At 35.8% G+C, this 22,351-nt stretch overlaps 1 protein-coding gene across 1 annotated transcript in view; it reads left to right on the top strand.

The window, feature by feature from the left end:
- Nucleotides 1-22,351, top strand: part of Grm8 (glutamate metabotropic receptor 8) — an 870,036-nt gene that overhangs the window by 711,617 nt on the left and 136,068 nt on the right. Inside the window, exon 8 of the mRNA XM_052173334.1 lies at nucleotides 8,039-8,175. Coding sequence (XP_052029294.1) covers nucleotides 8,039-8,175 — 137 coding nt within the window. The remainder of the gene's footprint in view (nucleotides 1-8,038; nucleotides 8,176-22,351) is intronic.

Below are 22,351 nucleotides of genomic sequence, written 5' to 3'. Positions count from 1 at the left end.
ATACGTATATGCACTGTGGCAAACACCCCTCTAACACATGCACAAATTAAACTAATCAAATATAATGATTTTTCAAAGAATACAGTCAGAAGATAATAAAAGTTTTTCATAGTATCAGAAAAAAATGAAGGAAAACAAAGTGTTAAATATGTAAGATTTATAAAGTGAGAACCAAAAGCATTTGTATATCTCATGATTATTTATATGTAAATAAAATTTAGAGATAACATGCATACTGGAGAACAGCCATATCAATGTTGCTATTATTTACTCTTTGAAATTCATTCTTTCTTATAGGATATATCCTGGGCGTGTCTGGGCACTTAGCACATCTCTAACCTCTTCCATTAGTTGTCAATGGCATCACTTTACCATGATGTAAAAATATCCCCACATTGTCTCAAGTGCCTCATGGGAAATAAATTCACCTTTAGTTTAGAACAATTCTTCACTTAGCACTCATGCATAAAGATGTCAGCTGTATTTTATATAGTTATAGCAAAGTCATAGGTAATGTTCCATAAGATACACTCACAGTGGTGAGAGATTTGAATGTTAATATAAATGCATATAAATTATCATATGCAAGATATTATCTACAGAATTGGAAAATCATTGTGTAAAGACAAAGTTTGGGTAAGTCTGTAAATGTAGTTCCATGGTAGAGTGCATTATTAATACATGTAAAGTCTTGCATGCAATATTTAATACCAAAAAACAGAAGAAAGTAAAGACTAGAAAAGAGAAAATGCACATTATAAAATAGTTTTAAGACTTGTTTAAGAACTAAATACTAAACAATCATCAGGAAACAGAAATTTGTAAGTAGTAAGACAGTATAAAAATATAGTTTTCTCTAGTTAATCTGTTTTCTATCATTTTCCAACCCTCTGACACTTAGATGGTTCTAATTTTTACACAGAAGAGCATTTAGCAAAGGCAGTCATTCTTAGGATGAATAGGTGACTTGCCTTCTCAGTTTAAGTCTTTGTATGGATCTAAATAAGTTATGTAAAATAATATTAGATGAAAAATAGAGAAATGAGCCAGTGGAATAACAAAGGCAAAGACAGACCAATTTTATTTTAGATCTCAGCTCCAAAAAAGGTGAGTGAGAAAGAATTCAACAGAAACTTGAAAAAATTGTTGTCCTTATATAAAAATTGATATTCTATCTCCATCTAACTTTATTTGCCAATTACAGTTGAATGAAAATGCACATGGAAATTATAAATTTAAAAAGTTTCAATAAAAATATAAGGTATTAATTTTTGTCTTTGTGATTAAAATGTTACATGGGAATAAAATCATTCACTGCAAAAGAAATTGAAAAGTTCAGTTACAAAGCTGCATTGGTTTGAACGAGTCTATCTCCCATAAGTCCTTGTATTTGATTTTTAAATTTTTATGTATATTGGTGTATATCTGTGTGAAGTTTTTGGATTCCCTGGAACAGGAGTTGCAGAGAGTTATGGGCTGCCATGTGAGCGCTGGAAATTAAACCCGAGTCTTCTGGAATAGCAGCAGCCAGTGCTCTTCCTAACTGAGCCATCTCTCAAGCGAAAGTCCATGTATTTGAATGCTTGGTGCCCAGTTAGTAGAGTTGTTTGGGAAGATTGAGAGGATGGCCTTCCTGAAGCAGATATGTCAGTGGGGCTAGGCTTTGATGTTTCAAAAATCTATGCTAACTCCAGTGTCTCTTTTCAGAATGCAAACCTCTAAGCCACTACTCCAATGTCTGCTTATGTCCATGATAATCTTATATAAACCCTCTGAAAGTGTAAACATGGTCCCAATTAAATGCTTTATTTTATATGTTGCCTTGATCATGGTGACTCTTTACAACAATAGAACAGTAACTTAAACAGAAGTGTCTATATAAAAGTGAAATTGTTTCTCACATATCAGCTACAATTGGATTTAAATGTGTTTGAAATAATAAATGTAAAGGTCTCATTAAAAATATGAACTAATAAATTTTAGACTTTGGACTTAAGATCATTTGTTACATGGAAATAAAACCATTCACTGCAGAAATCATTAAAACCAGTTATAAATTTAAGTAGCAAGATACTCTTTATGATGCAAGAGGCACAACACATGACTTGATTAAATCTTTTTCTAAATGTACGTTGTCTGTGCTTCTCTCTTTTTTCCTTTCTCTTTTTCTCCTTTGCCTTTCATGTGTTTTGTCAACATCAGTGTCAGAGAAAGAATTATTAACTGAAATAGTTATTTATTCAATAAATGTTTCATATGCAAAGTCCTAGGTAATGGATACAACAAAAGGTATCTTGAGGAAGTTCAGCGACACAGGAATCAGAGACAATTTTTTATACAAAATGAGAATGTATTGAGTACATTCAGGAGCAATAGGATACTTTTCTTTGTTCCCAGATTTCTAAGATTTATGACTTAATCTTATTTAATTATAATGGCCTTTTTATCCCATTCATTTGCTTTAACCAAACATTTGATATTTTAATAGTCTCTTTGGTCACTTTTCTTACAAGAGATTTCATTTATACCTCCTAATATATCTGCTTCTCTGAGATGTGTATCACAAAGTAATGTGTCTTTTCTTAATGTTAAAAGTTCAGTCAGCTTATTTGAGTACTATAAATGCAATTATAGTTTGCATTTCTATTTCTCAAATGGGACTATTCATTAACAATGATGACATTTTTGCAATCGTAAAGCACCTTTAATCCAAGGATCATAAAGACATTTCCACAAGAGGGAAGCCTGTTCTAAGTTCAGTTTCTTAATGGGAAAATCAAGGAGGTTTGGCTCAGAAAATCAGAAATGCCATTCAATTATATTCTGTACCCTAATTTATTTTTCATACAGAAGAATAGAGAAACAGTCATTTTGACTAAAACTGGGATTTTTTAGACTTTCCCCTTCCTTATTGGATATTTTATTTATTTACATTTAAAGTGTTATCCCCTTTCCCAGTTTCCCCTCTGGAGACCCCTATCCTATCCACCTACTTCTACCTCACCACTGTGGCATTCCCCTACACTGGGGCATCTAGCCTTCACAGGACCAAGGGCCTCTCCTCCCACTGATATCCGAAAGGGCCATCCTCTGCTACATATGCAGTTGGAGCCATAGGTCCCTCCATGTGTACTCTCATGTTGGTAGTTTAGTCCCTGGAAGCTCTGGGGGGGGGGGTCTGGTGGGTTGATATTGTTTTTTTACCTGTGGCTTGTGAACCTCTTCAGCTGAAGATCCTGAGTTCAAATCCCAACAACCACATGGTGGCTCACAACCATCCATTATGAGATCTAATGCCCCCTTCTGGGGTCTTTGAAAACAGTTACAGTGTCAATTTATCTTTCTTACATTTAAAGGTAAACAAATTATTCCCACATTTATTCCCTTTTTACTTCCAAATAATGAAAAATTAAGCATGGACCAACTCAGCATAAGTGTAGACAGTGAGCTCAACGGAGGACAGTATTCCTTTTCACTGTTCTGTTGTTTGTCACATACTAAATGCTTTTCATATGCCATACATCCCTTGGGTAGTTTGGAGGGGTTGATATTATTATGAAAATCTTTGAGACAGGGAAAGAGTAACATGTAAATAGGGTCACTTGCTCAGATACACATAGCTAACTTAAAGATGTAGAAATCAAACTTCAATCTCTAAATCCCAAGACAAACTATCTTTCCTCACATAATACTTAATGGAACCAACATTTTGATATAAACATTTCCCTTCAGAACCATATTGAAAGTTTATGATATGCTGAGTAATAAAATATAATTTTCTACATATTTTCTATTGACCATTCAAGGAGATGTGGAGACCCTGAGGGTACTTCCTGACTAGGAAAAATGTCACCTCACAAATCTTCATGCTTTGTCTCCTTTTTTCATATGTCCACATGGATGGAAAGCATTTTAAAAAAGGTAATGTATTACAAAATGTATGAAATACCTAGAGTGCCAGCTAGGATGAAATGAAATGAGAAAATTAGGTAGGGTATAATTTATATTATATAAATATACATTTAAATAGTCTCAATTCAAATATATTTACTATATTCTCTACCACTGTTGTTATTAGAACATAATAAATTGGTAAATATTTGAGTTTTTCCTTGGCAAAATGCAGCTTATTTTTTTAGGGGGGTGGCAAGTTTCGAAGTTTTTAAACAGATGGGTAACCTGTGGAACAGAAAGCTCCACTTATGATTCCTTCCTGGCTCTTCAACAATGCTCTTTGTTTCATAGTCCAGCAAAGTAAGGAACTTGCTCAGACTGAGTTAACATTCAATGGAATAATTCTTTATGTGAGAAGGTTGAAATAGTTCCAGTGACTACTTAGCCATAACCAGAAGGCAGATTAAGAAAACAAGACTCAATGTAACCATGGGTTTTTCCACCAGCACCCTAGTTCCTCAAAATAATGACTCTGATACCAAATTATCTATGAATAAATGTGTAGACCAATAGCTTTGACTCATTTCTGCTATTTCATAACTCAATTATCCCATGTAAACCAGTGTAAGTCATGCCACGAGGCTAGTTATATCTGTTCAGTTTCATAGGACCATTTCCTTAGAGGTTATGGGAAATCTTTCCATGCATGACTGTATCACAAAATTCTGCCCTCTGTTTTGGAAACTGCACTTACCTTTTATATAGTGCTTACAAAGATAACAGATATATTCCTTTTACATCAAGGAGACTGTTGGGATAAAAGTAAAATGTGCTGTTTTGAGTTCTTACTGGGCTCTCAATAAATATTTCTCATACTAATTTAATGTCAAATGTAGGGTGAATGGTAAAATATGCAGAAGAAAGTGAACATTTTGGTTGATCTAGGTTGGAGAGGGAGAGCTATTGGGTGTCTAGCCAGTTTTGTGTGATCAAGTTTCTACAAGTGCATGACTTGAGTCACAAATTATCAAGAGGACTTGGGAGTTGTATGTGATAGAGAAAATGGGAAATCAAAATGAGGGGCATTGAGGGAACTGGAGTCTCATTTTATTTGCTATTCTATTGAAAGTCACAGGGATTAGTAAGATAAATATCATGAAAGTCATTTTTTCTCACAGACTTCCATGAAAAAAAGCGATAATAATTCATACTTATGTGATATGCACCGTGTATTTGCACAGATTGATCCATTTATTCACATAACATTTTGTGTAGGATTACTATCAGCTTAGGTTATGGATAAGAAAGTGAGATACAGTCAAATTGAGAATGTACTGCAAACAGTAACATCAACCAGCTGATAGAACTGGGGTTTGAACTCGAGCTGATTTCAGAATTGATATTCTTGACCACTTTCAAATATTCCTCTTTAATCCATTGTCCAATCTTGTGTAAGCTGATATCAAATTGATATTGAAGTCTCTTAATTAGAAGTTATTATTTTTGGAACACTGACTCTATCATCCACTTGACTACCAACAAATTTTCTTTTAACTGGAGAAATAATATGCAGAAGCAGCTGGTCATAAATTTATACAGGAGCCATTGTGCTGTCATCTCCTGCATATTGCAGAAGGCGACTGTTTCCATCTTGAGAACAGTTGTGGCATGAAAGATTGAGAAGCAGTCATTTGGTTAACAAGATGATAATGGTAGAAATGTTAGATTGTGAAATTTAAATATAGTCTTATTTTGTAAAAATGATGTATAAATATCAGAAACTGATGGTATTATGATGTTCATAGCATATGCTTTTTCAAGCAGAAACCTGTGTTTAAGAACCACTTTAAGGACTTTACACAATCTTGCTACCACCATACATTGATATTTACTAAAAATGATTATAGTGTGAGTCATAATATTTAATTATCCCATGTATTGGTCTAAGAATTGACTAATTTAAGTTTCATAGAATCACTATGAGAAAAAAATGCCTTTACTCCTACTAAACAGAAATTCATAGGAAATACTAAAGATGTTAACCAGTCTGGCATCACTAGATTTGAGAAATGATTTGTTCAGTAGCAGAAAATAGGTTTCTTCTTGATCATCCAGTACTCATAGCCAACCATTGGACTGAGCCCAGGGACTCCAAAGGAAGAGCTAGGGGAAGGACTGAAGGAGCCAAAGGGGATTGCAACCCCATAGGAAGAACAATATCAACTAACTGGACCACCCAGAGCTCCCAGGGACTAAACCATCAACCAAAGAGTATACATGGAGGGATCCATGGCCCAAGACTCATATGTGGCAGAGGACAGACTTATCTGACATCTGTGGGAGGGGAGGCCCTTCGTCCTGTTGAGGCTTGATGCCTCAGCATAGGGGGATGCTAGAGTAATTTGGCAGGAGTGAGTGAGTGGGTAGAGGAGCAACCTCATAGAGGCAAAGAGGAGGGGAAGAGGGAGAAGGTCGGGTCTGGTCTGTGGAGGGGTAACCAGGAAGGTGCTATCCTTTGAAATGTAAATGAATAAAATAGTTAAGAAAAAGAATAAACAATAATAGTATGACAACTTTGGCTGGAAAGATAAGAGTATTTCCTTCTTCAGTTTCTGCACTTATTGACTTATAAAATCATTCCTGCTTAAATTCCTGAAAATAATAATTTGTTGCAAAGCACATGTGCTATGCATTCATGTTCATTAGTTGGTCTTCACTGTGCATGAAGAAAGTTATACAAATGCATGGGGAGGTCAACAGGAGCATGTAGCTTTCTCTTATGCCAGTAGCCCTTTCTTCATGGCTGTGTCATCTCCTGCAGAGACAGGAGTTCTTCATAGTATTAGATATCAATGGTCTCCTTGGAGACTTCATATCATGTTTAGACTTTTAGAATAAAGTCAATTATAGTAAACCTATTTCAGTTAAATCCTAAGAACATACTCCAGTTATATTGTAACTCTACAACTCTCATTCTATTTATAGGCAAGTTATTATATTTCTACAATCATGTCATTTGATAATTTACATTTTATTTTTTATAAATAATAAGGCAAACTTTGCAAATAAGTCAAGAAAGCCATTGTAGAATAAATATACATAGCATTTACCTATTTAAATGCTAGCTGTATATAAATTGGAGACTATACTATAAAAAGAACCAGCAAAAAGAGGAAACTGCATTGCAGAAGAGAAATTAAATCCAATATCCTTTGAGGAAAGGGGGCCTGAAGGGAGAAGATAGGCACCAAATAAAGGGATTGCTGTCAACTGAATGTTTCAAGTTGAGAAAGAATAATCCATGAAGATGAAGGGAGGTCTAAGGGCTGTTAGAGAAAAAAGAAAGTCTGTGTAGCTAGCTCAGTGCGATGGAATGGGAAAACATTGGCATTCTCATTGCATTTGACTCCCACTCCTGTGATTATAGAAAAGTTAATAAGAGGAAAAGTAAAAGTGAGCAGAAGTTATCAGGAGAAAAGATAAAAGCTTCCAAGAGAAATGGAGCTTAGAAGAGACAAAGTTTCTCACATCCTGCTGTTCTGCCACCATTACACTTGTCACAGTAAATTATGGGACTTTGACGGTCTGAGAAGAGCTGGGCTTCTCCACTGCTTATTCTGCCTCGGCCAGCAGAGGTTTCCAAGAGCAGACTACCGTGATCTACTCAGAAGCAGTGGTGCTGAACAGTGCACCTGCTTCATATTGGAGCTGAATTTGCCATGAAGTCAAACATTTAGGCTTCTCATTGGGATGTTCAGTCAATTTACACAGTAGATACCATTTTAGAATACATGTACATTTTCCCCATTAAATGACATTTTGTGCAGCTATTGAATATTCAGACTGTTTATTTTATTATTTAGCTGGTATGTATATTATTTAGCTTGGGTATTCATTGTTTATCTTATAATGTTTACAATAAAGTCCTTCTTATTTCTATATGTGCCTTGTATAGGTTGTATATATGTGTATAGGTTGGTTTTCTATTATTCTATTAAGAATGACATTGCATGGATCAAATTCACAACATCACCTAGTATACACACAATATATATTTATACCCACCCCTTCTTCCTTAGGGGAAATTAAGACCAATGGGCTATGCTAATATACTTTATTAACAGTGTTTTCCTAATCTTTATAGGCAGCGCTGGTACACCTGTCACTTTTAATGAAAATGGAGATGCTCCTGGACGCTATGATATCTTCCAGTATCAGATAAACAACAAAAGTACAGAATACAAAATCATCGGGCACTGGACCAATCAACTTCATCTAAAAGCAAGTATCACTATCAATATGCATTATTGTATCTAGCTCCTAAAGGGAAATATTTCCCTTTAAAGCACCAAACTTGAACATTTTCAGAAGACTCTCACAATATCTGTAAGAACAGAGGACGTCAAATTTCCTTTGACTCTACACTTTGAGCCCAGGTTAGGTGGGTTCCCAGTGCCTACGGCAGCTGGCATTTATTTGTGTGGATTTGCCATTTAGCTGGCTCCAGTTTAGGGGATTCTGATGGACCCAAACAAGTTTTCATCAGTGTGAGTCCAGAAAATCTACCTGTTAAGCAAGGAATGCCCTGAGACTTTGAAGCAAGATATACCCTGACATCACCTGCTAAAAACATAAGGGGCTGTGGCCTATGAAGCCATCCCTAGCTTGAAGGTGAAGAAGGGTCTAGGAAAACTCACTGTGTAAGGGGCAGGGTTAGAGGTGAGAGAGTGGGCTTGAAGCATCTTTCATTCTACCTAAAAAGACTTATTTATTAATTAAGACTAGCTTTATTAACACACACCGACATAGGTATAGAGTAAGCTGTCCTGTTGGCTCAATGGAGAAGTGGAACTTTCTTATACTGTACCATTCTACAAAGGCTTTAGAATGTTTAGTTCCTACACAGAGCCTAAGGAATCACGAAAATAGGCAATGGTTTCCTCTGTGGGCCATAAACTGCCTGTAAAAATATTCCCCTGACTGAGAAACTGATTTTCCACTGTTGCATGTCTACAATGTGCAATTAATTTACTCTTGAATGTTGTCTTCTGAAAGCCATATAATCACGAGCTTTTGACACCTTTCAAAAGCTGAGGATGGTATTCTAATACATTTTTTTCTCATCCTGTAGCTTCAAATATGTCTCTTGAAGTGACATAGTTTTGTGGTATCTGCCATCCATGTTCACAGCCAAGAAGTGATGATAATAAATTACAGAGCCATAGTTTGCTTTTTGGAAGTGGATTTCTGATGGCTGCGACAGCAGCTCTCATTGAGCTGTGCAGAAGCAGCTTTGCTTCTCGCTACTGCGAAAGGCAGGCCAGCCCGGATCTCCAGTTAGGACTTTAGCTTGTTTGTGAGCCTCTGCTGTTGTACTGAAATCCAAATTGATTTATTGGAACTGAACTTTGAAAAATGCCACAGATTATTTATAATCTGAATGTCAATATCATTTTGACAGGCATCTTTTAGAGGTTTATTTCTGTGATGTAAATTTAATATGACCAAGAAAAATTTAAAAAATGGCTTATGTAGGAAGGCTACTTAGATCTGATCTTTTTCAACATCAAAATGCTTATCATGATGTTTTGGTTAAGAATTTTGCACATTAAGTTGAATTGCTAGAAATTGCCATGTATCAAGGTCCCTATAATATGCTAAGTGTCCTAAGTAATAATCACACAAATGAGCTCACATATCTCTTCTTTGTATGCATAATCCATATATTCTAAAACTTAGTGTTGAATCTTAAGATGTTCTTTTATGTACACTTAATGATGCATAAATGTTTTATGTTCAGCCTTGTTATTTCTCATAAATATATCCCAGCGGTTTGTACAACGTTTCATGCAGGCTGGTGATTGTTTATACTATAGAATAGTGGTAGACTTATTGAAAAAATGACACTACCACTCTCAGGAAATGCAGTGAATGAGGCTGTAGAGGATAGATATACAGCAAGTTTGTCCTCTGAAGACTATCACAACCAATCATGTTAAACTCTTCTGGGAAGTTGGAGCAGACCCTTGTTTGAAGGAGGAATAGAGTACATTGGAAGCTCCTGGTTTATAGGCATTCTGCTTTAGATATTTGCATAATGTATAGCTTTGTTTTTCCTTAATTTCATAAACTCCAAGGTGAAAGTAGTAGTAGCAACAACCTTACAGGGTTGTAATAAAATCGAAAGGAAATAAAGTAAGAAATCACTTAATTCATGTCCTCATGTGCATGCTACCCGTAAGCACTGCCTCATATACTACAAGCTGTCTCAGAATTCAATCTAACCTTGTGATTCTGAGGGTTTGTAAGTAGAGAACTGAAGTCCTTTTAGAAGAGACACTTGAGTGTTCTTTAGAAAGTTCATAACAGGAGGACAGGGAAGCAAGACGGAAGCAAGGACAATATGTGGAAATCTTACAAAGAATCCTAAATTGAAAACGTTGACATAATCAGTTCCTACTCTCTTCCAGTTTGAAATTTTTCTCTGTGCTTGCATTGTATATGACATGTAAGATAATGCATAGCTTCCTGTTTTGTTGTTTTGCTTTGTTTTGTTTTGTTTTACTGTGATAGTATTTTCATAGATATTGTCACCTTGGTAATTTTGTGGCTGAGTGGTTTACAAGATCTTTTTTAAAAGTATAAAATGCTTTCCTCCCAAAACAGAATTTAAAATTTGATTTTTAATAGCATTATACAGGCATATATACATACAAGAAGTATATTGGACATTGCGATATTTTGACAGAGGCTTACAATATGGAGTGAGTATGATAGGCTAATGAACAAAGTTATCAACATTTAAATTAACACTTTTGGCAAATTTGGAATTTTCAGAGCAGCATTATTATTTTGTTAATTTGTTTTGTCTTATGTGATCAAAGGGTACAAAGTTGCAGATTAGTAGGAGGAATAAAAACTTCTACTGAATCATTTTGGTAAGCTTATTGTGCTGCTAAGAGGTTGTGGGGCTTGGTTTTAGAAGGGGATATGAGGTGTTTGCCTTTAAGGCATTCACATTCTAGGAGGGGAGAAAAGGACTCAGACTAGAAAAGTTAGTAAAAGACACAGGAGTCCGGATGAAGGCATCCACATATTGTTTGCAATGGCAGTCTCATAAGGGGGCCTCCCTGCCCTGACCACTGTGGAATCACTGTTAGAGAGCACTGTTTGCAGGGTATTTTCCACATCTGCCATTTCTTATTCTCTTAACTAGATTCACAAGTGATTTCACACTCTCAATGTTAAGTATTTATCAGCAATTTATTGAACTGCATTTATTTGTTTTCAAAGAACCAGTTTTTTTTGTTTGTTTGTTTTTCTCTGTCTGAACTCAACTGCAGGGAGATTTTCTGCACACACAGTAGATGGCTAGATATTCATGAGTGCAGTAATCCTTTCCTGAATACGTGTAGTGAAGTGAATGGACTTGTGAAGTGAGTGAAACATTCTTTTTTACCTTGAAGAATGTGTGACATATACTGGATCCTCAAAAGCATCATTCTTATTGTTGGGGGCAGGGGGGGGCGGATCACTATTTCTTTTTCCTTTGAATGGAATGAATCAGTGTTTTTCATTAAGCTATCAGGGTAATTTGCGTATTTGGATGTAGGCTTTCTACCCAGAAGTCTTGGTCTGCACATTAAATTTGTATTTGTCTTTGGGGAGTGAATTTGCACAATTAGGTCTCTATTTTGATAGGGATGCGTGTCTCAAGAGACCAGCGATCCTTATAGAGATTACAAAACAGATTGTAACCTAGAGGTTTGGGCTAAACAGGAGAGTCTGGGCTGCAAGGGAAACAGCCATATGCTGCTTTGAGTCCACAGGGAGAAACAGCAGTGAAGTTACTGGAAGGGCTGAGAACAACCCAGGGCTCAGTAGTTTATGCTTCCAAACACAGCCCTTCTTAAAAAAAATACTGTAAAGATGACACATGCTTTAGTCTGCTTTGTTCTTCTTGTCATTTTATTCAACTAAGTGAAAATAAATATAAAATATGTGCATAGAATATGAAGTAACTAAAAATAGTAGCAGATGGCGGTATCTCAATAATGACTCAATCAGAATTACTCATAACACAGGATCCATTGGGAGAGACTGCAGAGGAAAAAGGTGTCTCTGAGCCTACCTTAATTGTTTATTGGAGCCTTCTCCAGAGAAGTAACGTACAATAAAGATCTGAATGCTGAACCTGTTGTTAGATGGAATAAAAGCATCTATGACATTAGAGGTACTATCATATCACTGTACAAAATAGACATTTGGAGAATCAAAGATGCTTTAATTTTCACCTCCAGGATATCATTATTACCTCTTGTATCTCACTTATAATCTGCATGGAAACAATCATATCTACTTCATGGAGTTATTGAGATAATGTAGTAAATTTTACACACATATTGAGAGCTAAGTATACAGGATGATAATGTTGTTTTTATTTCTCTTTTCTTTTTTCCTCTTTATGTATATTTTCTTTATTTACATTTCAACTGTTAGCCCCTTTCCAGGTCTCTTCCGAGTACATCATGCCCTTAGCCCCTGCCTCTATGAGGATGCTCCCCCAACCCACACACTCATGACTTCCAGCCCTGGCATTCCCCTACACTGCGACATTGAGCCCCTTCAGGCCCAAGGGCCTCTCCTGCCCCTGATGTCCAACAAGGCCATTCTCTACTACATTTGCAGCCGGAACCATAGGTCCCTCCATGTGTACTATTTGGTTGGTGATCCAGTCCCCAGGAACTCTGAGGGGTCTGCCAATTGAAATTGTAGCTCTCCCCATGGGACTGCAAGCACTCTTAGCTCCTTCAGTCCCTTCTCCAACTCCTCTATCCACGACCCCAAGCTCCATGCAATGATTGGCTGCAAGCATACAGACAATATCAGGCTCCCATCAGCAAGCACTTCTCAGCATCCACACTAGCATCTCATTGGTGACTGTATACGGGATAAATGCCCATGTGGGGCAGACTCTGGATGGCCTTCCTTCAGTTTCTGCTCCACACTTTGTCTCCATATTTCCTCCTGTGAGTATTTTGTTCCCCCTTCTAAGAAGCACTGAAGCATTCACACCTTGGTCTTCCTTCTTCTTGAGCTTCCTATGGTCTGTGAATTGAATCTTGGGTCTTCCAAGCTTCTGGGCTAATATCCACTTATCAGTGAGTACATACCATGTCTGTTTTTTTGTGACTGGGTTATCTCACTCAGGATCATATTTTCTAATTCTATCCATTAGCCCAAGAATTTTATGAAGTCATTGTTTTTAATAGCTGAGCAATTCCATTGTGTAAATGTACCACATTTTCTTTATCCATTCCTTTGTTGAGAGACATCTGGGTTCTTTCCAACTTCTGGCTATTATAAACTTGTCTGCTATGAACATAGTGGAACATGTGTCCTTATTACATGTTGGAGCATCTTCTGGGTATATGCCCAGGAGTTGTATAGCTGGTTCCTACTGGATGGTTTTAGCTCCTTTATCAATGATCAAGTGACCATAAATATGTGGGTCATTTCTGGGTCTTCAATTCTATTTCATTGATATACCTGCCTATCTCTGTATGAATACCATGCAGTTTTTTTTTTTTTTATCACTATACTCTGAAATACTGCTTGAGGTCAGGGATTGTGATTCCTCCAGATGTTCTTTTATTGTTGAGAATAGTTTTTGTTATTTTGGGTTTTTGTTATTCCAAATGGATTTGAGAATTGCTCTTTCTAACTCTACAAAGAATTGAGTTGGAATTTTGATAGGGATTGCATTGAATCTGTAGATTGCTTTCACCAATATGGCCATTTTAAACTATATTAATCCAGCCAATCCACGAGCATGGGAGATCTTTCCATCTTCTGAGGTATTCTTTGGTTTCTTTCTTCAGAGACTTGAAGTTCTTGTCATACAGATCATTAGAGGTTGAAAAAGCGTTTGGCAAAATTTAACATCCCTCCTTGTTAAAAGTCTTAGTAAGATCAGGAATTAAGGCCCAAACCAAACCTAGTTAATGTAATATACAGCAAATCAGTAACTGGCATCAAACTAAATGGAAAGAAACTTGAAGCAATCCTATTAAAATCAGGGATTAGACAAGGCTGTCCACTCTCTCCCACCTATTCAATATAGTACTCAAAGTTCTATCTAGAGCAATTAGACAACAAAAGGATGTCAGATGGATCCAAATTGGAAAGGAGGAAATCAAAGTATTGGCAGATGACATGATAACATACTTAAGTGATCCCCCAAATTCCACCAGAGAACTCCAAAACCTGATAAACAACTTCAGGAAAATCCTGGATATAAAATCAACTCAAACAAATCAGTAGCCTTCCTTTACAATGGATAAAGGGACTGAGAAAGAAATTCGGGAAACCACACCCTTCACAATAGTCATAAACAATAAAAAATAGCTTGGAGTGACTCTAACCAAGTAAGTGAAAGATAATATTGTTTTTATCAATACATCTCACTCACAAGAACTTATGATGGTTTCTGAAACATGAAATTGCATAGGAATGGTATATGAAGATTGTAATTTTTGCCACATCCTTTGCTATTCTGGAAGCAATTGATTATAGAAGGAAGCTGATATAGCATGATAACTTGTATCTATTCCTTAAGATCAAAGTCTATTTTACACAAAAAAATGATATCATGGCCTCCACCATTCCAATTTGGTTTCATAAGCAGAAACTTAAAACAATTTCTTGTGACATTAAGTCCATTAAATCAGTTTATTACAGTCTGTTTTGTAGTTCCGATAACAGGTATTTTAATTACATATGTAACTCTGCCTCAAGGGTTTGTTGTTCTAGATAAATGTCAGCAGGTTTAAGCAAAAATCACTAAATTCATTAGTTTAATACAGTTGAAAGCTGATGCAATGAAGCACACTAATGTAGACTTGCAGTAGTGTTGACCTGAATGGAGCTGGGCGTATTTGAAGGGAGACTCCATGACTTTGATTCTTAGTAGTTATGCATTTTGCTTTTGTCTGTTTTCTTGTGTGAAATGTAGTGTGCTCCTGAAAATACAGTCTTATATTGCTATCTATGTGTCTTTATGCTATCGTTTGCCAACATGAGATAATTATAGAAAGCACTTCCGTTTCTACAAGCATGAAGGGCAGTCAGTAGTAAGAGACTTTCTGTACATAGTCTCATGTCTTTAAATGCCACTCTAGTTACTGCCTTCATACATTACCATGAAAATCCTTCCTTTGGCTTCTCTTCCTTATAATAAAATGATCAATCTAACACATGTATTATATTTACTAGGTATCAATTTATTAGTTTTAAAAAATGGCTTTTGTATTATTTCTTATATAACTCTTTATGAGCTAACAATCATTGATAAAATCATATATTGGCATGCAGAGTAAATGCTGATTAAATCCTTAACTATACTCTTGCCAGGTACAACATAGTTGTTGTTCACTAAATGTTTACTGAATATACATATATAAGTTTAGATTATATATGGCCCTTCACTTCCTATGAGCATGAATGGAATCTAACCTATAGTAAGTTTGGATATGAGAAATAACCAATGAACATTGACTAAGAAGATACTGGGCATGGTCCTTCACCCTCTCAGAGGAGAAGGGAGGAGTTGAGGCTAATGTGGGAGAGGGACTGTGAGAGGGGACAGTAATCATGATGTAAAATGAATATTAAAAGGAAAGAAAAATGCACCATGAAATTTTTTTCTCTCCTTTAATTTTTTTTAATATTTTTATTTTCTATATTCTTGGTTTACATTCCAAATGATTTCCCCTTTCCCGGATCCCCCCTTCCCCATATGTCCCATAAACCTTCTTCTCTCCATCCATTCTCTAATCACCTCACTCCTTTTTTTCCTCTGTCCTTATATTCCCCTCCAATGCTAGATCAATCCTTTCCAGGATCAGGACCTTCTCCATACTTCTTCATGGGAGTCATTTATTATGCGATTTGTGCCTTGGGTATTCAGGGCTTCTGGGCTAATTAATATCCACTTATCAGAGATTGTATTCCATGTGTATTCTTTTGTGACTGGGTTACCTCACTTAGGATGATATTTTCCAGATCAAACCATTTGCCTAAAAATTTTGTGAATTCATTGTTTCTAATTGCTGAGTAGTATTCCATTGTGTAAATAGACCACATTTTCTGTATCCATTCCTCCTTTGAGGGGCATCTGGGTTCTTTCCAGCTTCTGGCTATTATAAATAAGGCTGCTATGAACATAATGGAGCATGTGTCTTTATTGCATGCCTGGGAATCCTTTGGGTATATGCCCAGGAGAGGTATAGCAGGGTCCTCCGGAAGTCTCATGTCCAGTTTTCTGAGGAACCTCCAGACTGATTTCCAAAGTGGTTGTACCATCTTACAGCCACACCAGCAGTGGAGGAGTGTTCCTCTTTCTCCACATCCTCGCCAACACCTGCTGTCTCCTGAGTTTTTGACCTTAGCCAAAAACCATTCTGACTGGTGTAAGATGAAATCTCAGGGTTGTTTTGATTTGCATTTCCCTAATGACTAATGATGTTGAGCACTTCTTTTTTTTTTAAATTTTATTCGATATATTTTTTATTTACATTTCAAATGATTTCCCCTTTTCTGGTTCCCCACTCCCCAAAAGGTGCCTCTCAGCCATCCGAATTTCTTCAGGTGAAAATTCTTTGTTTAGATCTGTACTCCATTTTTTAATAGGGTTATTTGGTTCCCTGGGGTCTAACTTCTTGAGTTCTTTGTATATATTGGATATTAGCCCTCTAGCATTTGACAAAATTCAGCATCCTTTCTTGCTAAAAGTCTTGGAAAGAACAGGAATTCAAGGCCCATACCTAAACATCGTTAAAGCAATATACAGCAAACCGGTAGCCAAAATCAAACTAAATGGAGAGAAACTTGAAGCAATCCCACTAAAATCAGGGACTAGACAAGGCTGTCCTCTCTCTCCATGAAATGATTATGTATTCAGTAATGACTATCTTCTAGACAGAATGGTTATCCATTGAGTGATGTGTTACAATTAAGGTGCATTTCTACGTACCAAAATGCTTACAGTCTATTAAGAGATACCATACACTCAAGAAACAACAGTGAAAGCACAATTATCTGCAGATAAATAAACAAAAAGTCTTGTGTAATTCAGAAATTTCAGTGAATTCCTAGAACTAGAAGTACCATATAATGCTTTGTCATGTAGATGAAATTAAAAATAGCTCTTAAAATAAGTTTTATGTCTAGAAATTATAAGAAAATATTAGAATTAAAAAAAACATCAATCTACTCAGGCATTCTCTATTCCCTATCCACACAGTCATCCATCCATTCTGGAATGAAATAACACCAATGTAACATCGCGTCAGTAGGTGATGAAGTAGTTTAGAGGAAGCTCAGATTTCGTCCTGAGTGCCATCTCTGCTACAGCAGTGATGTACAGGCAAAGAAGTGAACCACATGTCTCTTTCAGGAACATTAATGTATCTACCATTTCCTTTATTGCTTTTGGTTTCACACACACACATTCAAATTAGCCAAATAGAAACAACATTCACAAGGAAATGTTCTAGGTAGGTTGGTAGATTGGGAAATTGGAAACCCCCTTGCTATTATCTAGACGACTGGTATATTCTAGTGATATTACATCAAAGAAGTTGACTTTGGATGTTCTGACTGGGCAGCCTGATACCATTTTAGTGCTTTTTTTTCACACTTTAACATATCGAAGACATTATTCTACTCAGTTTTATATTATTAATGATAAGTAGACTGTGAGCTCCAGTAAGTGTTCAGGGGATGAGTTAAATAAAGGCAAATATTTAAATTCTGCTCTTTTCCAATGAGCATAAATTGGGCAGGCTCTAGCATATTTATTCTGAGGTAACTAGGTAATGTGGGTGCTCATTATAGGAAGAGCTGACTCACATGTTGTCCATGAAGCCAAGGACAAACTATAGAATAGAGGATTTAGTTACATCATCTGTGTAATCAACCCAAATAAAAGCTTAGAGTTTCAGGGTCCAATTCATAAGCAAGGGGACTACATTTATGGAATCCCGATAAAATTACATAAGCATTATCTTTACCATTGTCACTTTTCCATTACCACTGTCATTTTTCTGTACATACTCTTTGTACAACTTTCTGCATTCTGAGAGGCCTTGAAGTCTCTGAGTGACTTTTTATATTTATTCTTGAGGAGTGAAATCCATAGAATGGTATTCCCAGAGCTCCTCCACAAGGATTTCATGATGCTCGAGGGAAGAACAGTGGTTCAGTGAGAACTCTTGCACAGATAATCACAGAGGGTAGAGAAATAATAATTTCTGCAACCAGCTGAATGGTCCTGAGCTGCTACAATAGAAGTCACTCTGATAGGAGAACATTGTACAAATGAATGAAGACAGTGGGAAACTAAATTTTATAGTGTCTCTAGTACTACGAGAACAGGTTTAGGCATGGTATAAGATATATTGAATTTATCAAGACATGCTCTGCTTTGAATTTAGGAAGACATTTTGGCAGCAAAATTTATGCTGACTAGAGAAAAAGGTTTTATTTTTATGAATTAGGTAAGACTTTAATTGAAAATGTTTTGTCCTATTTTATGTAATTTTTTGATAGATTCTTTCTGACTTGCATCATTTACTTGTTTGAGCCTCTCCCCCCCCCCAAAAAAATAATAAAAATTAAGGACATTCAGTAATAGCTATTCTTGGACAGTAAGCAAATAAAGACATAAGAAAGAAATATTAAAGATATTTGGTAAATTTCATCAAAATTGCTGAGTAGAATAAATGAATGAACTGTGTTATTATTTTGGAAGCAGTATTGTGTGATTTTTCTCTAGGAGATATCCATGCCTTTTCAATACAGATAGGGTACAAATGACAGAGCAGAGAAAGAATCCTACCTAAATCTAACTTTGTAAACCAATACACTTATTGGAGACCCTTAAAAAGATGTAGATGAAGAGGTAAAAGAGCACAAGGGTAGTTTTGTCACTGAGAAGCCCACTAAAATGGGTCATGATTCACAAAAGCTATGCCCATGAAACGTGATGTCTAATTTGTAGGCAGCTCCAGAGAGAAGTCCTCATTCTCAGCAACTGTTCACTGTGTAAGCTTGCTGATGGGTCCTGTAAGTCTTATTCCTTTCTGAACATCTTGATCTTCTTACATTACATGTGCTTCTAGATTTCTAAAAGTCCATTTCATCCACCCAGGGGAGAATGTTCTATTCTGGAGGAAATACCTAACTCTACAACACTATTCCTTATCAAATCTGTTTAAATATAACTGTGAGTTTTAGAAGCTAAATCCATTCTTTGGAACCAATTTGAGGGAGATTCCTACAGTTATCTGATAACATTAATGGGATTTAGTAGCTTATCATACAAAAAAGGATAATTAATATATCATTTGTTACAAAAACAGGGAAATTCACTAGGGCATATTAAATTCTTTAAGCCACAAGTGCTTACTGAATTCTTCAAGTCACAAGGGAATGCTGAATGCCTTGAAAAATAATGACAAGAACACAGAAAACGATAAACAAAGCTAAAATAACGATGGGGTCAAATTGGAAAAGGCAAAAAAAAGAAAAGAAAAAAAAGAAAAAGGAACATGATATGAAGAATAGGATGGTAAATTAGAAACTTCCTTTCTACAGCATCACTAAGAAAGGATAAATGGAGATGTTTCTTCCAGACTTTTAAGGGAACAATCAAGCAGTAAAGAAATGTCTTTCAATCCTGATTGTAACCTTTGGGGAGAGTATAGTAAGTTCAATTTCAACAAGATGTATAGAATAAGTAAGGTTAAAATAAGGTTATAAACATAAAATGACACTCTACAGTAGAAGAATGGCTAAGAGAAATCATTTTGTGTGGTAGAGTTACTAAAATGTATGTGGACTCTTATATCCTATGGTACTTTTCAAAGCTCAAAGGACTCTTCAGTGTTATGTGAAATCTACAACATACAGGAGAATTACAAGTAAAAACTCAGAAGTATGATGTACGAATAAAATATGTAGTCCCTAGCTGTAGAAAAAGGTCACTGGCGGGCAAGAGCATAAAACACTGAAGGATGAAGTTATTATGCCTGTTGACTGCATCAAAGTCTAGCGTGACAATGTTTCTTAATGTTGTCAATGTTTAAGGAGGGATAGACCAAGAAGGTAGGTCATCTACAGGTCTCTCATTCATCTTGCTAAGATTACCAACTCATGCCTCTAAGTGAACTTATAGATATCATATGCAACACTTTATTTATAAATATGCCCCAATCTAAAGGATTAAATAATCCTTCTAAAAATTGTCATAGACAGGATTTTGTTCAGTTTAAAGGCAAGATGTCACCTGGAATAGACCCCAGTGACTTTTATAATGTTGTAGACTACTTCATTGGGAGTTAACAGACTAACCCTTAACTGGATTTGTGATTATTAATGCAATATGTTGTGCTTCAAGTGCCATGTTTATGAAATTAAGAATTTGTATTCACTAAGCTGTCTTCCAAATCTCTAATTTTCAATAGGACATTTCAGATACTGGGACTGTTGCTAGGATGCATCTTCTGTTTGTTTATGTAATCTGGTAAGCCTAAAGCTTAACCTTGGGTCTAGAGAAAGAGATGCAAGCATCTGATCACAGTGTGAGGCCACAGGTCTCATTTTCAACTCAAGTACTTAAAGAAGATTCTTTATCATCTGTGAAAAGTAAACCTGAAATGTAATCAGGTGATGCTATAGTAACTGTTAGCTTTCATTGAAGTAAAAAGTCAAATTTGTTAAAATGATTTGAAGCTTACTTTTAGTCTCAGATTTTTATAATCTGCTTTAAAAATGGAGCTGTGCTAGAGATAGACACACAGGGGTTTATTCTATTGGACAAACTGAATTTGAAGAATGACAAGTAAAATAAGATTAATGTGACTTGTGAAATGCTAATTTATTTGAAAAGCACTTTTCCATTAAGATAAAAAGATAGTTTAGATCTGTGTTCCCGAGGCACTTTACTGATGCCCTGGCCAAGAGAATGAGAGAATATCAGGCTATGAATGAGCAATAAAGGTAAACACAACTTATTTTTATTCTCATACAAAGAAAAATAAGAGATTTTGGAATTCCTACCATGCAATCTAAAATTTCTTGCACTTGGCTCTTAACATCAAGACATTATGCCCACAGGCACCTATTGTACTTTTCCTTGTGCATGGTAAACAGCTTTATGCAGGGAAGTGAATATCTCCCTACATGGGCAGTTATGTCTCCAGGCTGCCTCTTTCGCAGGCAGGACCTTGTCCATTTCCAGAGAATTCTGAGAGCTTGGCTTGCTCTTTATACAGGTTCACATACTGTGTTAAAAAATATGTTAAGCCTTTCTTCTGTGATGAAATCTTGCATCTGCTACTGGCTGGATAAGCAATTACTGTGTACTGCATAGGAAAGGGAATGTTTTTAGAGTTCTGAAGTTAACTGTTGTGAAATAATTGGCCTTGAGGGTGAATACAGTTCTACTGTTCTTGACCCATAGCTACCTGCTGGATAGAACATACTTTGCAATTTGTGATGCCTCTGAATGTTAAGAGATATAAAAAAATATTTGCTAAAAATCTTGGTCTAAAATGACTTTCAAGATAATAACCGTGGTTCTTCTCCAGGCCAACATTTTCTTCAAAGCCTTTTTCAGAGCAATGTCTCTGCAGGCTTTTAAATAGCTGCTACAACTATGTACAGTGGCTTTCTGGTCAAATATATACATGGGATGCTAGGACAATGGCATTGATAGTTCTGTCTTTCTGTACATGTGATAGAGATTGTAACACACTGATGTTTATTATATGACCATGGAATGCACCATTTAATTAACTGCACTAGCTTCAAATTGGTTTTATTTGAAGAACATTTAGGAATTCATACACCTTGGATTGATCCCACTTTAAGAAGTATTGAGTGTAATTGAATTTTCTCTTTATGCTGACTTTATAATTATTCATTTACTTGATTGTCATCTCAATCTAGTATAGAAATATGACTCATAGGCTCCTTTATAGGAACAAGAGACTCTAAATCTGGTAGATATGAGACCAAAGCAGGGGGATCACATGTGTACCCCAACCTGTGCTGCATGGTTGAAACTACGTCAGCCTATGCTATATAGTAAAGAAATATATTATAAAAATAAATCTAAACAACAAACAAAAATGTCATTTTTAAGAGGAAATGTTTTTTTCAGCATCTAATAAGATGATCATGAGATTTTTTTCCTTTGGGTTTATTTATATAGTGGATTATGTTAATGGATTTTCATTTATTGAACAGAATATAATACCAATATATGAACATCATAAAAAAGTTGGGATGTCTTCTAAAATAGGTATGATAATATTAAGAATAATAATTATTGAACCAGAGTATCACGTAAATATCTTATTGTTAAAATAGTAAACTTTTAAAGTTCCCTTAA

Source organism: Apodemus sylvaticus, chromosome 2 (genome assembly GCF_947179515.1).
Source record: "Apodemus sylvaticus chromosome 2, mApoSyl1.1, whole genome shotgun sequence".
Classification (NCBI taxonomy): domain Eukaryota; kingdom Metazoa; phylum Chordata; class Mammalia; order Rodentia; family Muridae; genus Apodemus; species Apodemus sylvaticus.
This window is presented reverse-complemented; position numbering and strand designations above follow the sequence as displayed.